Genomic DNA, 15,787 nt, shown 5'->3' with positions numbered 1-15,787 from the left:
TGGCTTTTCTGGACAAGCCATTTAAGGCTCTTACAGGTCTGTCTCCTCATCTGGAAAATAGGAGGGCGGGACTCCACTAATTGCTAATGTCTCTTTCAGCAGAAGAAAAAAACCTCAGGGATTCAAAATTAGCAGTTGGTGGAAGCGCCTGTGGCTTCCTGAATGGCTTCTTTGGTTTAAAAAAAAAACTTCTAACATCCCACATCCCATAGTGGGACTATTACATGCCTGGATCTAGTACCCAAAGATCTAGTATCCCCTCTTCCCTTTCAACATGAGTCAGAAAATTTCCTGCTTGAAAGCAACTACTGACAACCCTAAAGGACTGTTCTTCATATATAGTCTTTTTATTAGGATTTTAATGTGCTCACACTTGGCTCCCATACTAGATGTAGAACTCGTGGATGGGGTGGGACAGAGGATAGAGGGCTGGTCAGCAGCAGGCGGAGGTGAGCAGCAGGGAGGGCACCCACACCGTGACTGGGAGAAAGAACCAGGCAAAACCTGGATGAGAAAAGGGGAGGGGGGTGAAGACAAGTGTGTGCGTGACAAGAGGAGATCGCAGCAAGGTCTCGGAAAGGAAAGAGACAAATGTCAGTCAACGCTCCACTTATTCATGTGACAGACACTGAATGCCTACTGTGTGCAGGGAACAGAACTGGTCACCAGGGGATAAATCTGCTCACTGGGATAAAGGCGAGGCCACGGCTACTGAAAGAAAAGGCAGATAATGCACCGTGACATAAAGGTGCCACAAAAGAGGCTCTGCGGCTAGAAGACTCAGGGGAGGATGTGAATTCCCAGTGACAGGCCAGACAAAGGAGGCTTGGTAGGAAGGATGACACTAAAGTCTTAAGCAGAGCAGAGACAAAGGTGCCCAGGGAAGAGATCAAAGATTCGAACATACAAGTACCGGGGCTTGATACGAGACACGGAAAGGCAGGGAGAGAAGGGAGGTCTTACTAATAATCCTAGCAATCCTGAGGGATATGACTAAACTGGATTGCTGGATTGGAGCCAGACTGAGAATTCAGAAATCAGCCTTAGAAACTGAATTTAAATGTCATGAGAGGAGAAGAGGAAGCCGACAAGCTAGGAACCAGAAGAAACTAAAACACTGACCCATAAAATTAACATAAAATCTGTATCCACAGCATATAAACTCTCTCCAAAGACACATAATCTTCCAAAACAAAAGCAAGAGGTGGACAAAGAGTCTTGGATGGTGGCATGATATGACTACATCAGACAAAGGATGTGAAGCTCTTGGACCGAGCAGCTGAAGCGCAGCACAGCCATGGCTAAGATCAAGGAGGCAAGGAGGAGGGTAGGTGGAGCTGTCCCAGCTTCCAGTTGCCAAGGTGACAGTCAGTGCTGCATCCAGGCTCTCCAAGTCATGCACATCCACCACTGGTGTCCTCCCCGTCCTAGTCAGATTCAAAAGGAAAACCTCAAGAAATTCTATCAGAGCAAGAAGTACGCACCTCTGGACTCAGGAAGACTAACACCATGAGCCTCCTGCTCACCAAGCAGGAAGAGAAGGTCGAGACCTGAGGTGGCCACAGCAACAGAGCACAAGGCTGGCTGAGAAAACAAATACAGGGACTTTGACTACATCAAAGAGTGGGTCAAGAGAGAAACTTGGAAAGAGCTAGGGAAAAAATGTTCTTAGTGCACACACTGTGGTACCTTGCCCATCTGCCTCCTGCAAACACTTCCCTGAAGTTCCCTTCTTTACCCCTGGGATCATCGTTGCCAACTTGACTGGATTTGGAATCACTCAGCAAACATAGCTGTGGGTGTGTCTGCCAGCATATTCTGGAGAGTGAAGACCAACCCCTCAATCCCACGAGCAGGAGTGGGGGGCTTGTGTGAAAGACTAAAGCAGGGGGAGCAGAGAGCACCAGCCTCCCCTGCTACCTGCTCCCCAGGTCTCTGTAGACCCTAGGTGCTCACCACAAGCTCCAGCCACCCTGAACTCTGCCATATTGTCCCCATCAGGTCAGACTGACTGTACCTTAAAACATGAGTCAAAAGAAACCTTTCATTGCTCTGCCTCAGGTATTTTGTCACAGCAAGGACAAAAGCAATACATCCAGCCACACTCTATTCTCTAAAGTGGTTGCAGCTAATGCTTAAATCGGCTTCAAACCTTCAGTGGTCTCCCACCAGGATCCCTGTGTGGCCCCACAAAGGCCCTGAGGGACTGTGGGTCGCCTGCCTTCCCATCTACTTCATACTGGCTCCCTCATTCACCCCACTCTGACCTTCTCACCCTCTAGTTTCAATTTCTTACAAAACAGTATTCATTTCCTCAGGCCGACACACTTGTGTTCCCTTTCCTGGCTGGACTATTCTTCCCAGCACAGTTCGGAAGGAGGCTTGGTATCGGTCTTGAGTTCACCTTCCCTGTAACACAGTTGTCTGGCACAGAGCAGGGGCTCACTGTATAGGCTGAAAGAATACAGTCCATGGTTTTTCCTTTCTGGCATCTGTCTCACACACACACACACACCCACCCCCCACCTCACCCCCCCCACCCCACCCCCCCCACCCCCCCCCACCCCCGTTTCAGGACTATACTCCTGAAAGCCTGCTAGATATCCACTGCTCAAACGTGGCATAAGAAGTACATTAGAATCCAAACCTTCAGCATTTCCAGACCAGTTCCTCCACCTCCCGAAAGCAATATGATCTACACTGTAGACTTCACAACAATGAGTTTCTCATTCATTTGCTCCACCTGTCCAAAATTCTAATCACCTTTGAAACGGAATTCGAGTATCCCTTCATTCATGAATGCATTCAATCAACCAATTACTCATTCAAAGAAAACACAGAGCCTCTTACAAGGGAAAAGCACTGTGTTAAATATAGGAAAAAGAAGATCATCAGTCAAATCATCTCACAAATATTTAGAAAGTGAAACTGTGAGGTGCTTGACACTAGGAGAAAGAAAGAATTGAGTTAAGCCTCAAGAAACAAGCTCTGGTGATGAGCTGACTGAATGAGATGAACCCTTACAACGGAAGCTCAGATAAAAGTGGGCGGGGCAGACGGTCAGCCAGATGCAGGAAGCAGATCAGGGGTGGCCCATCTTAGGGTACGGAATGAACGTGCTGCCTTACATTAAACTTATCTGGACCTGTCCCCCGCCCCCATACTCATGTTGCTGGTTGTTACCTGAGAGGACACAATGTCTCTTACAAACCAACACCCCCCCCAGGAGACGCTGAGTCACATGTCTGGTACCTAGGAGTCCAAGCTTGTAAATTCCCCCAGGTGAGCTGGATGTGCTGCCAAGTCCTAAGTCATATGCCTGTCTCTCCAGTCAGTGACTACACACTGACCGTTCTCTCATGAGAAATCACTAAGGACAGTATGGTATACTGTCTCAAAATTAGCAGCAATAATCCTAACCACAGTTAGTACATGTCCTTTTTGCAGGGTGACTTCAACACTATCTTCCGAGGAGTGGGGCTCACACACTAGCCTGTTGGCTCTGGGCTATATGTGGCCAAAACAATGGGGGCAAAAGTGATCAGTTGGAAGATTCTCACCCTGCAACTTCCTTTCCAGCCTAGGAGCTTGATCTTGCTCAATAAGGAGCAAGATAGACAGACAGACAGACTTCATAGAGGACAGCCAAGAAGTCTCAAACAACAACTAGCAACAAGACCCAAGCAAGTGAATAAAGCCACGCGATAAGTGCTGGCATCACGTGGAGCAATGGCCCGTGCCAGCCTCTCTCGGAGCACCACGAGCCCTCAGGGCATAAGCAACTGCAGGTGCCATCTCTCGCTGCCAAAAGCTCTGGGGTAATTTATTCTATGTTAATCGATTTAAGTGGGACAACACAAAATTCAAAACTCTCAATGGCGGTCATTCAAGTCTTTCCTAATTTTGATGATCTAAAAACCTTTTCCTCATAGTCATCGAAATAACTCCCTCCTTTAATTTAAGGCCATTTTCACTCTTAAATTTCTGAAGTTTATTAGGAAAAATTAATCAAACTCCCCTGGCAAGCTATACTGAAGATGGGAGTCAAGCTATCCCTGAAGCTCTTGATTCTCTAGGCTAACAACTTCTTCACAAATCAGACGTGTTTTTCAATTTTTTTCCCCTCAAGACAGGGTTTCTTTGTCCTATCCTGGATGTCCTAAAACTTGCTCTGTAGAACAGGCTGATTCACCTGCCTGAGCTCATAGATTCACCTACCTCTGCCTCCCAACTGCTGGGATCAAAGGCATGAGATCAAAATGACCTCCCTGGTTATTTTTCAACGTGTTTATTCATCTCTCAAGTATGATGGGACCAAAATTGAATGTCATTTGTATCTAACAGACATTATTTCCAAGCCTCGATAGGTTTTTCTATGATCTAATCTCACAGTCCAAGTATAAGAGTACCCAAAAGTTATACTCCACAAATGTCTATGCTACCTTCTCTGCTTCTCACACAGTTCATTCCTCCTCATGCTTCCTCTCCTAGTTCACAGCACCACTGACCAGAAGCTGCAATACTTAGAGAAATGGCAGAAAGCCTGATGACAGTCTCATTTGGCATAAATGAGACACCCAATCCCCTGGCGTGTGTGTGTGTGGGGGGGGGGGGGGCAAGAACACACACACACAGCCGAAGAAGTTGAAGTAGGGAGTCTCTAAGCATAATAGGGTCTTGCCATAGGTCAGGAGACTGGATCCCTGAAATTGCTCCTCCTCCTACCTTGATCGGAAAGTGATATAAAAGAATGACCCTTAGCTCTGGCCTTCTGAACAAAGGCACCAATTATGTAGAACTAGACAGGTGCTTATTTAACTACAAAGACACCAGCTAGTTGCTTAATGATTAAAATACACTTTCCCCACCTCTGATTTTTACATGAATAAATGCTTCTATATGAGAACTAGTTTTATAACTACTAGTTTAAAAAAAAGGGTAGGGGGAATAAAGCCAACACAACACAGGGTTATATAGTACGCATCAGATAAAATACAGAAATCATTTTGTAAAGCACTATAGAAACTTTATGCAATGAGGTTTAGATGGCTCTGCTGCTCTTGCAGAAGCCCTGGGCTTGTTTTCCTGCACTCCTATCAAGCAGTTCCCAACTGCCATTAACTCCAACTTCACCATCTGATGCTCTTTTCTGGCCTCTGAGGACAGCAGGCATGCATGTGACGCACATACGCACATGCAGGCAGTCAAACATACAAGGCAACATGGCAACCTGCTGGGTCAAGAGCTCAGCAAGTCCTTTAATCTTCAAATGGACTTAAGAGTGACCAACCTAGACTTCAAGAGAAACACACAACAAGCAGCCATGAGTCTGCGTCCATCCAACAGGAACCTACAGCATCCATCTGACGAGAGCATATGGATCTTACAACACTTAAAGAGCAATAAAAACATTTAGAATGGTGGGTTGACCCCTAGGGACCCATTTCAGCCACTCTGCCTGATATAACAGGCTCCAGACTGAGGACCTGAAGTCAGTCAAGGAACAAGGAGATGGGGAGGAGGGGGGAGGGAGAACAAGAAAGGGGGAAGGGAAGAAGAGAGAAGAGGGGAAGGAGGGAAGGATGTGGAGGGAAGGGAGACAGAGTTGTGGAAACCCAAATAATGAATTATGAAACCAGAGAGGGTCGGCGGAGCCTTCATAGATGTACAAATCTATGGGGGATGAGATGTTGTCAGTCACAGAAGGGATTGCTGCCAGGGAAAGGATTAATCTTTAAGGCAGTGCTTCTCAACATTCCTAATGCTGCCACCCTTTAATACAGTTCCTTATGACCCCCAACCATAGAATTATTTCCATTGCTATTTCATAACTGTAAATTTGCTACTGTTATGAATGTAAATATCTTTGTTTTTCAAAGGGTTGCTCGACATCCCCAAAGGGGTAGCAACCCACAGGTTGGGGACCACTGTCCTAAAGGGTTATGTCACGGCCAGGAATGGAACAATTCGGTGAAGGCAGCTAAGGGAGATGAAGGCAGGCTGGTTATCAGTAACCACAAGACAGGGTCAAGTCTGAAGTCCTGGTAATGGTTTAAGAAATATTGGGCAACAAGTGGAGAAGATAGGGGCCAAGCCCGTCGAAATTTACAGCTGAGTGGCAGAGCAGAGGCAGCGGAGTTCTGAGTAGGACTCCACCAGGCAAAGCCGGTCTGTCTTTGGTATGTGAAATCTTAGGAGAGAGTAGTCTCCATGTTTGAAGAAGGCGGGCCCTGTCTATAAGTATTCACAAAACAAAACTCTAAAGCCAGTAGTAGGGTGCTTAAAGAAAACAAACCACAGTGAAAGCACTGTCCTGGGGCTGGAGAGACAGCTCTGCAGTAAGGAGCACTTACAGAGGACTGTGGTTCAATTCCCCGCACCCACACAGTGACTCGCTACAACTGCAGTCCCTGGGGATTGGATGCCCTTTTCAGGCCTTGGCAGGCACCAGGTATGTGTATGTGTGTGGTGTACCCCATACACAGAAAAATAAAGGGGGAAATGCTCATCCCTTACCACCACCAGCCAGGGTCTCACTGTGTAGCTCTGACTGCCTTGAACTCACTCTATAGACCAGGCTGGCCTTGAACTCAGAGATCCACCTGTCCCTGCCTCCCAACTGCTGGGATTAAAGGCGTCCACCACTCTGCCTTGTTATGGGAATTTTGTTTTATCTGTAATTGAAAGCAGTGACAGGATAAAAGCGGTATGAACAATACTCCAATGTAGTCAGCAGGATTTAGCAAGCACAGGTCTACCACATTTAGAGGATGTGAATATAATAACGAATGAAAGGATGACAGGTGTAATTAACATTGTTTAAGCATACAGCAATACACACGGCACATAAGACAGCAGGCACGCCACATCCCTTTTATACAACCACCCGTCTGCTCAGGTCCAACACACCCAGATCCTCTTAAGGACCACTTTGAAGAATGGAAGAGCAAGCTTTGGACTCCCACACTGAGATCCTTTGATCCACATCTGAGGGCCAAGGAGGGTTCTCCAGTTTCTACACCCAGCTTAGTCTGGCTTAAGGAAACCAAGAAAACCATCTGGGGTTACCTGCTTTTGCCTGTCTCATCTGAGAAGATGAGTTCAGTGTACACAGTGACCTTATGCAGTTTTTGATAGCGGAGGTGGGGCGTGGGAGGGGGCTTGGCTATGTCTCTCACACACACAGTTCGTCAAGGTTTGCTCAATTGCCAATAAAGCTCAAGTCTGAGAAATACTGCTAGGCTAGAAAGATATAATGAGGCTAGCTGAATTTATGGACATATTTGAGGGTCCTGGAGGGAATGGGAGACGACAAAGCCTTCAACACCTCGACATTTATGATAGTGAAAAAATGAGAGGATACTGGGAAAGGGAAAATGAAGCCTGCTGGGGGAGCCGCAGTGCAGTGTGCCAGCCAGGTGGGAGAGGAAGCAGGGTGGGGGGGTGGGGGCCAGCTGGCAAGTAGGGGCTCCCTGCTGAGGTTCAGGGAAGTGTAAGCAGAAAACCACACACCTCCACACCTCCCTCACAGTTTGAACAAAATACACAAGTCCCCACATTCCTGTCTGCTGGCTGCAGCCAGGGCACACTCTCTGAAGGAGGCTCCCCCAGGCTTGGGAAGCAAGCAGCAGCTTTCAGGAAGTGACTGCTGGGCTAAATCAGCTGGCCAGGTGTTTCTAAGAAACACTGTGGAGTCTGGAGTAAGGAGAAGCATGGCGGGGGAGGGGAAGGGGGAGGAGCAGAGTGTCCAGAGAGGACACTGCCGGAGCCACTTAGAGTTTAGAGGCAAGAACAGGAAAGAGGCGTGCGTGCAGGGACCTGAACAGAACCAGGGATAAGAGGAGGATGTTCTTCACAACGGGTCAGGGGAAGGATGGTGGGCACAAAGGATGGTAGGCACCGCGGCCCACAACTCAGCAGCCAGTTACTAGGAAGGGACACAAAAGGACCTGCCGGCCTGCCTTTACTTTCACCCTAACTTAGCTTGAGCAAACTGTTGCTCATAAGACACAAAAGGAACAGAAAAGGGGAAATAAAATATGACTATAGCTATACAGCTTTTAAGCAATCATTGGTTTGCTCAGGCCGAACATACCCAGATCCCCTTAGAAAGGACATTGGTCCCCTTAAGGACTTCGAAGATGGAAGAGCAGGCTTTAGATCCCCAGACTGAGAAGGCTTGATTCACATCTGAAGGCACGCTTCTCCAGTTTTTACATCCAGCCTAGTCTTGCTTAAGGAAACCAAAACCAAAACACAACAAAACAAAACAACCCATCTGGTGTTACCTGCTTTTCCCTGTCTCAAAACACTGCCACAGCAGACAGCAGGCTGCCCGAAGAAGCTGCGGCTGGAGCCATGTTCTGATGAGATCATCTCAGGGGCCAACAGCAGCTGCTTTCAGGGACAGCGGATGGTGCCGCCTGGGGACGGGTCTTTGGTAAGCAACGCAGCAACAGAGCACAGGCTTTACCCAGGGCAGTGCTGACTCACGCCAGCTAAACTCCTATTTCCCAAACAGCCCAGCTGAGCCAGCAGCCATCGACGGCAGCCTAACAAAGAGACAGCCCGCTGACTGTTTCACTGACTGAAAGGTGGATTCACCTGGGGGGTGGGGGAGAGCCAGGTAAAGCTCATTCCCCCACTGCTGGAGCCCCTACCTGGAAAGCTCTGGTGGCCAAGTTTCTGAAATTTCATCTCACAACAGCCTGAGGCTCCCCACAGCCAGCTGCTGCAGGTAGCAGGCTCACAGCTCTGAAGATTTTCCCAGGAGGGTGATACACAAGTTGCTTTGCCTTTGTAAAGGGTGACATTGGGGTCATCTGGCTGGGAGAACTAGCCTAGTCACCGGGGCTGGTAGAATCCTTCTGCTGACTTTTATCAGTCCTAACCAGGCTGGCTTCTCTTTTCCCACTCAGCCTCCTCTGACCCCTTTATTTCCTTAGACAACCAGACTTCTCTCATTAAAACAAAAGTAGCAGGATCCTTTTCTTCTCCCCCAGTTGCCACACTCGCTGCTTAAGTGACATCGGCTACTGTCATATCTTTGGGATGCCCAAGGAACATAGGAGGTTGCCTTAGCATTCGTCCTGAAAAAGCAAAGTCCTTAAATGTGTATCAATTCTTTGTTATTAGCCTGTTTATTTAAAAATCAATTTGAGAATAACTGGCTCATCAAGAGCTATTCATTATTACTGAATTAACCCTGACAGGCTAGAATTGGCATTGGTGTTACACACATACACACACACACACACACCCCAACAAAAAAAAAAAGATCAGGCTGGAGAGATGGCTCAGCAGTTAAGAGCACTGACTGCTCTTCCAGAGGTCCTGAGTTCAAATTCCAGCAACCACATGGTGGCTCACAATCATCTGTAATGAGATCTGACACTCTTCTTCTGGTGTGTTTGAAGACAGCTACAGTGTACTTACATACAATAATAAATAAACCTTTTAAAAAAAAAAAAGCCGGGCAGTGGTGGCGAATGCCTGTAGTCCCAGCACTTGGGAGGCAGAGGCAGGCGGATTTCTGAGTTCGAGGCCAGCCTGGTCTACAGAGTGAGTTCCTGGACAGCCAGGACTATACAGAGAAACCCTGTCTCGAAAAACAAAAACAAACAAAAAAACCAACACCCCCCTAAAAAAAAGAAGAAAAAAACCAAAGATCAAGTCCTTAATGTGGGTGCTTTAATCTTCTGTGACGGGCATCTGCCTGAGTGTGTCTTGCACATGATGCCTGAGAAGGCCAGAAGAGGCTCTCAGACCCTCTGGGACTGGAGTTAATGAATGGATTGCCGTGAGCTGCCATCTGATATAGGTGCTAGGAACCAAGTCCTCTGGAAAAAGAGCCAGAGCTCTTGCCCACTGAGCATGTCCCTAGCTAGCTTCTGGAGGCTTTAATTTGACAAGAGAGAAACTGAAGTTCCTATCAGATCTTTTTGTTCTCTGGTGAAGAAATGTGAGTGCTCCCCTTGAATCCAACAGTTGTGCTTAGCAATGACATTCACAGCCCCCACACCTGGCCTCCACCTTTCAAGGTAGATTTCAGATGGTGTGAACTCTGCATGGAGCTGCTAGTGAATAAATGCTGGTTTATAACACATTGGCAACCCTGCCATGGTGGTACACGACTTTAACCCTAGCACTCTGGAAGCAGGAGGGTGAATTTCTGTGAATTCAAGGCTAGCCTGGTCTACATAGTGAGTTCCAGGACAGCCAGGGCTACATAGTGAGGCCCTGGGTCAAAATACCAAAACCAACAAACGAAATACATGCAGATAGGATCCAACTTTAAAACCATACTCCTTTACCCCCTCCCAACAACCAAGTTCTGATTGGTCCATTCTCACAGTTCTGAAGAACTACAACATTCCAGAAGGGCAGCCACTGGGAAGGATTATAACTGCTGGCTGCTTTTCCTCCTGGTCAGTGTTGCCCATTCAAAAGCTGGAGGTATTGAAAGGCAAGTTTCCCCATAGTGTGTTAATTAGTGCTTCTCAAAGGATAAGGCTGTAAAGCGATGTCCCCCTATTATCTCACCAGCCACACTCCAGAGAATCCTCCTGTAGCTGAGGATAAGCCCCACACAAACTAAAACAACTCTCGGGGGTCACATACGCCCAGCCTCTCTTAGCGGTGTTGTTCCAAAGCTATTGCATTAGCTCCTCCTCCTCTGGTAAAAATCTAGGCAGAGGGACGCATGCTAGAAGTCCACAAGAACCGCCAACAACTAAAGCACGGAACTCAGTCTGCTAAGATATCATTCGGCTGTGGAGGGCCAGCCTTCTCCAGATTCTGACAGCCTTCATCTATTTCTCCAAAATACAGTCTCACTCTACCCTAGTACCTCCTTTTACACTGGAAAAGAAAGAGCTCATAAAAGATGCTAAATTTGAACCAATGGTTTCAGGCACAGGGGGTTTTATGAGATTATATAAAAATTATGAGACTGTAGAAATAAGAAAATAATACTCGTTCTATCATTTAAGTTCTTTCAATTTTAAAACTTAAACCCACCTCCCAAAATTATTAACAGAGTTTTTTTTTAATGGGTAGTTGCAGTATATATGTACATATAAATGAGGGGGCTGGAGAGATGGCTCAGCGGATAAGAGGACCGGCTGCTCTTCCAGAGGTCCTGAGTTCAATTCCCAACAATCGCATGGTGGCTCACAACCATCTGTAATAGGATCCGATGCCCTCTTCTGGTGTGTCTGAATACAGTGGCAGTGTACTCACATATATAAAATAAATATTTATAAATAAATAAATAAATAATAAATGAGCTGTGGGTGTGGTGATTCCTGTCTATAATCCCAGCATTCAGGAGGCTGAGATGGGACATGATTTTGAGACCAGCCTGGGTACACAGTAAGCTTTAGACCAGCATGAAACCTCTCTTTCACACACACACACACTTAAAAAAAACAAAGCAAACAAAAACAAACACCAGGGACCATGGAGATGGGTCAGTAGGTAAAAGTGCTTGCTACACCAGCTGGACAAGCTAAGCTGTTCCTGGAGGCAGTAATATGCCTCTGGATTCTCAGCACTCAAAGGCAGGAATGGGAGGCAAGACAGGACAATAAGCTAGAAGCTTATGGGCCAGCTAGTCTGGAACAGTACAAACCACGAGATGTTGCCTCAAAACTTGGGAGACAGGTGAGAACTAACTTCCAAGAAGCTGCTGTCTTGGCTCCTCTCTGCCCCCACTTACTACACATTAAAAATTGTAAACCTGCTGCCTTAATCCCAGCACTCGGGCTGGAGAGATGGCTCAGCGGGAAAGAGCACTGACTGCTCTTCCGAAAGTTCTGAGTTCAAATCCCAGCAACCACATGGTGGTTCACAATCATCTATAATGAGATCTGATGCCCTCTTCTGGGGCGTCTGAAGACAGTCACAGTGTACTTACATATAATAAATAAATCTTAAAAAAAAAAAAAAATCCCAGCACTCAGGAGGCAAAGGCAAGTGGATCCCTGTGACTTTGAGGCCAGCCTGGCCTACAGAGAGAGTTCCAGGATAGCCAGGACTACACACAGAGAAATCCTGTCTCAAAAAAAACAAGCATGCATCTATCTCACACACTGTTTTGGACTAAGCATATATAATGACATTTCTTTCTTGCAATAGGGCCTAACAACAAACAACTATGAAAAATGAAAATTAAAATATTCATTCCTCAAGATTCTTTCGCTTCCTAAGTTCATACAGAATGAACAAGCACATGTGAGAAGGCTGGAGGGACAGAGCTGCAACAGGCACAGGATCAAGGAGTCAAATTTAACTTTCTTTTGGAGACTTCTTTTGTTTGTAGCACAGACGGGCTTCAAATGAATGATCTGCCCCTCTCTGCCTCCTACTGCTGAGACTGCAGGCAGGCCCACCACTTAGTCTATTTCTTCTTGACAATAAGACTAATCTTACATTCCCATCCTTTCTCTATTGTTTTTTGGTTTTTTTTTCGTTTTTTTTTAAAGATTTATTTATTGTTATGTGTAAGTACACTGTAGCTGTCTTCAGACACTCCAGAAGAGGGAGTCAGATCTCATTACAGATGGTTATGGGCCACCATGTGGTTCTGGGATTTGAACTCAGGACCTCTGGAAGACCAGTCAGCGCTTTTAACTGCTGAGCCATCTCTCTAGCACCTTGTTTTGTTTTTTGAGACAGGGTTTCTCTGTGTAGCCCTGGCTGTCCTGGAACTCACTCTGTAGACCAGGCTGGCCTCGAACTCAGAAATCCTCCTGCCTCTGCCTCCCAGAGTGCTGGGATTACAGGCATGTGCCATCACCGCCCGACTTTAAGCATACCATTTTATAAGGTTTATCTTTATTATTTTTTAAATGTGCAAGAGGAGATATATGTGTATATAAATGCAGTGCCCATGGAGGGCAGGAGTGGGTGTCAGATCTCCTTGAAGAGAATGCTATGGATGACATGGGCGCTGGGACTCAAACTCAAGTCTTCTACAAAAGGAACAAGTGAAACCCACTCAGTCATCTCTGCGGCCACTCCCCTTTTCTTTTTTTCTTTTTTTTTTTTTTTTAAGATTTATTTATTTATTATATGTAAGTACACTGTAGCTATCTTCAGACACCCCAGAAGAAGGCATCAGATCTCAATACGGATGGTTGTGAGCCACCATGTAGTTGCTGGGATTTGAACTCAGGATCTTTGGAAGAGCAGTCAGTGCTCTTAACCGCTGAGCCATCTCTCCAGCCCTCACTCCCCTTTTCAAATAAGTAAGAGTATCTGCTATTCTAAAAAATAATATGGCTACCACATCATCTACTAAATCATAGAAATTAACCAGGACAAAGGAAGGAAGTTGTAGGGGAAATCAACTACAGTACTGCCTAAGAACCACAAAGAATGCTCAGGGATAACAATGGTTTCCATCCCAGCCCCTCGGCAGCTCTGGGGGAACAGAAATGGAGGCACGACCCAGAATCTTGTTGCAGGTGGTTCGTCCCAGAATCTTGTTGCAGGTGGTTCGGACATAGACCAGCCTGAGACAGTGTCTGGGGGTTACTGCTGTACGCCTAGGCACGCACAGAGTAAAATGAAATTTTCTTTTCAAAGATCATTGAGTTGAACAGTAGTCACACAGGTCCTTGACATCAGTCCTCCTACGCACAAGGACTGCGGGGAATATAACTGAACTGCTGCTACTTATTTTCTCGGTTGGGCTGTTATTTTTCTCAAGCTTCCAGAAGACAGTTTTCCTAACTGCTGTCACCCGCAGTCTGCTTATATTGAGCCACTCTCACACCTGGGATGCAGTACAAGGGACTCCATCGAATTTTTATTGCTGAGAAAAATGCAAGTTCACTTGACTCCACAGAACAGTCAAATGAAACAAAGGAGACCACTTCCACACGGGGACAGGCCGAAAGCTGACGCTTTTGACTTCCTGATGAGGCAGTTTTCCCAGAAATTCAAACCATGGATGCTATAGAGCTCATATGTCTTGAGAGTGCCCAAATGTCAACTTATCGACACTGTATCAGCCAGTGCAGCTCCCTGTAACATTTGGAAGCACAAACCTGCTGTATAAAATGGCCTCTCCTGGGAAAGAGAAGCTGTCGCCATAGCAGAGATCATTCCATCTTGGGGCCAGGAGGACCAAGCAGTCCTTTAATCTTTAACGAGCCACTTTCATGTTCAGACACAGGAACTGGTACAGCTGAGCCTCAACCAGCTTTTCAGTTCAACAAGCTCAAGCAGAAGGAGGGTGTGCCACCCCAGCCTGTTCCCCCATTATAGCTCCCAGAATCTAGCTATAATGTAATTGTGGGCACTTTATTATTCACTATGGTCTAATACTTCATAGCTCAGGAAAGGTATCCGATATCAAGATATCAACCGATATCAACCACCCACCTCAGGCACAGGAAGATGCTAAATTCCTGTAATAGAAAATTTACCAAGCACACTGCACCAGAAGGAGCTGAAGCCATCAAGACACAGTCGGAGGACCCGACAAGGGGCTGGGAGGGGGGTCAGCAATGGTATTGAATTGCTGTCTTGGGCAGCTCATTTCAGAACCTGCCAATGGAAATCTTAGAGCCATTTGTGGGTGTAATTTTCTACACAGGGCGATTTCTTAGCCTTCTTCCTGAGCTGTTCACACAGAAAAGGGGCAGAAAAGAAGCCCTGACATCAAACTCCATCACCCAAACGACTCAAATGGCTGCATAATGAAGTGATTATTAGACTCCAATCTTATTACTTGTCTTGCCCCAATAACCTTCCCTCTCAGAGCACGATAACTCAGCACTGGAGACCATCTGAATCTGCACTTCCTTTCTATACATCTTTGGATTCTTTGCCTCCCCAAAATCAGATGTGACTCTGTGTTTGTGCGCATGCGTGCACAGACACACATATAAACACACTCTCACACAACACTCATTCTCTCTCCCTTGCCTCCTCTAACACACACTCACTCTCACTCACTAACTCACTCACAATGTCTCTCCCTCCTCAATACCACATCCTGCCTCATTAAGTCAAACTTCCAAAACTTTCAGCCCGCTTTCCACTAAAATTCCATAGGACCCAGTTACCTTTGCTCACATTTGCAAGCCTAGGGGGCCTTTGTCAACAAGTGCTTCCATCTTTAAGGGTGAGTTCCAGCCAAGTAGATACAATTCCCTGCTCACCTACAGTTAACCATCAAACTGGCTTCTGTAGGCTATGGAAATAAAGGGATACGACCGCACAGCTTGGGTGTCTCATCAAGGTAATCAAAGTAATGGAGGAGGGAGAGAAGACGGAAGAATGATTTCAAAACAAAGACTGAACTGTACATTCTGGGTGCATTAAGCAAACACTCCATCTGCCCAAGCAGCTGATGACAAGACAAACACCCGAAGGACTGCACACTCTCTGAAGCCAACTGTGCTCGGTCCCCGCCTCCCCAGGGTTCAGCAAGAGGGCTCATCATCACGAGTGAGGCTTGCATTATTTATAATGAACGAGGGAACACAGCCTAACATCCAGATTCTATCGATTTACTGGCAAATAAAGCTACAGCCTTATTTCAACCTGAGTCCATGGATCAAGGAATAAAATGTAGCTTCTTCGGCTTCTTATAGGTAGGGGAAAGGGGGATGGATAGAGCCTAATAAATAGGTGCTAAACTAGAGATAGATAGCAGTAAGAGGCAAGGTGACTGGACATGATGATATTATACTATGTATTTCCCAACAGCTGGAGAGTTTGATGATGACTGAGAAGACAGATAGGATGGAAACACTACATATTGTATACATGT

At 46.3% G+C, this 15,787-nt stretch overlaps 1 protein-coding gene across 8 annotated transcripts in view; it reads right to left on the bottom strand.

Annotated features, from left to right (window-relative positions):
* Rffl (ring finger and FYVE like domain containing E3 ubiquitin protein ligase) overlaps positions 1–15,787 on the bottom strand; it is a 68,312-nt gene that overhangs the window by 36,430 nt on the left and 16,095 nt on the right. The window contains exon 1 of one of the 8 annotated variants that reach the window (XM_052197266.1): positions 8,661–8,831. The exons of 3 other annotated variants lie outside the window; for them this stretch is intronic. In XM_052197266.1, coding sequence (XP_052053226.1) covers positions 8,661–8,697 — 37 coding nt within the window. In that variant the 5' untranslated portion in view covers positions 8,698–8,831. Of the gene's footprint in view, positions 1–8,288; positions 8,467–8,660; positions 8,832–15,787 lie in introns of those variants that run through there. 4 more of the 8 variants (XM_052197267.1, XM_052197268.1, XM_052197263.1 and 1 more) reach the window with 4 other exon arrangements.

Source organism: Apodemus sylvaticus, chromosome 10 (assembly GCF_947179515.1).
Source record: "Apodemus sylvaticus chromosome 10, mApoSyl1.1, whole genome shotgun sequence".
Classification (NCBI taxonomy): Eukaryota; Metazoa; Chordata; class Mammalia; order Rodentia; family Muridae; genus Apodemus; species Apodemus sylvaticus.
Note: the sequence above shows the minus strand (reverse complement) of the source record. Positions and strands in the feature narration are given on the sequence as shown.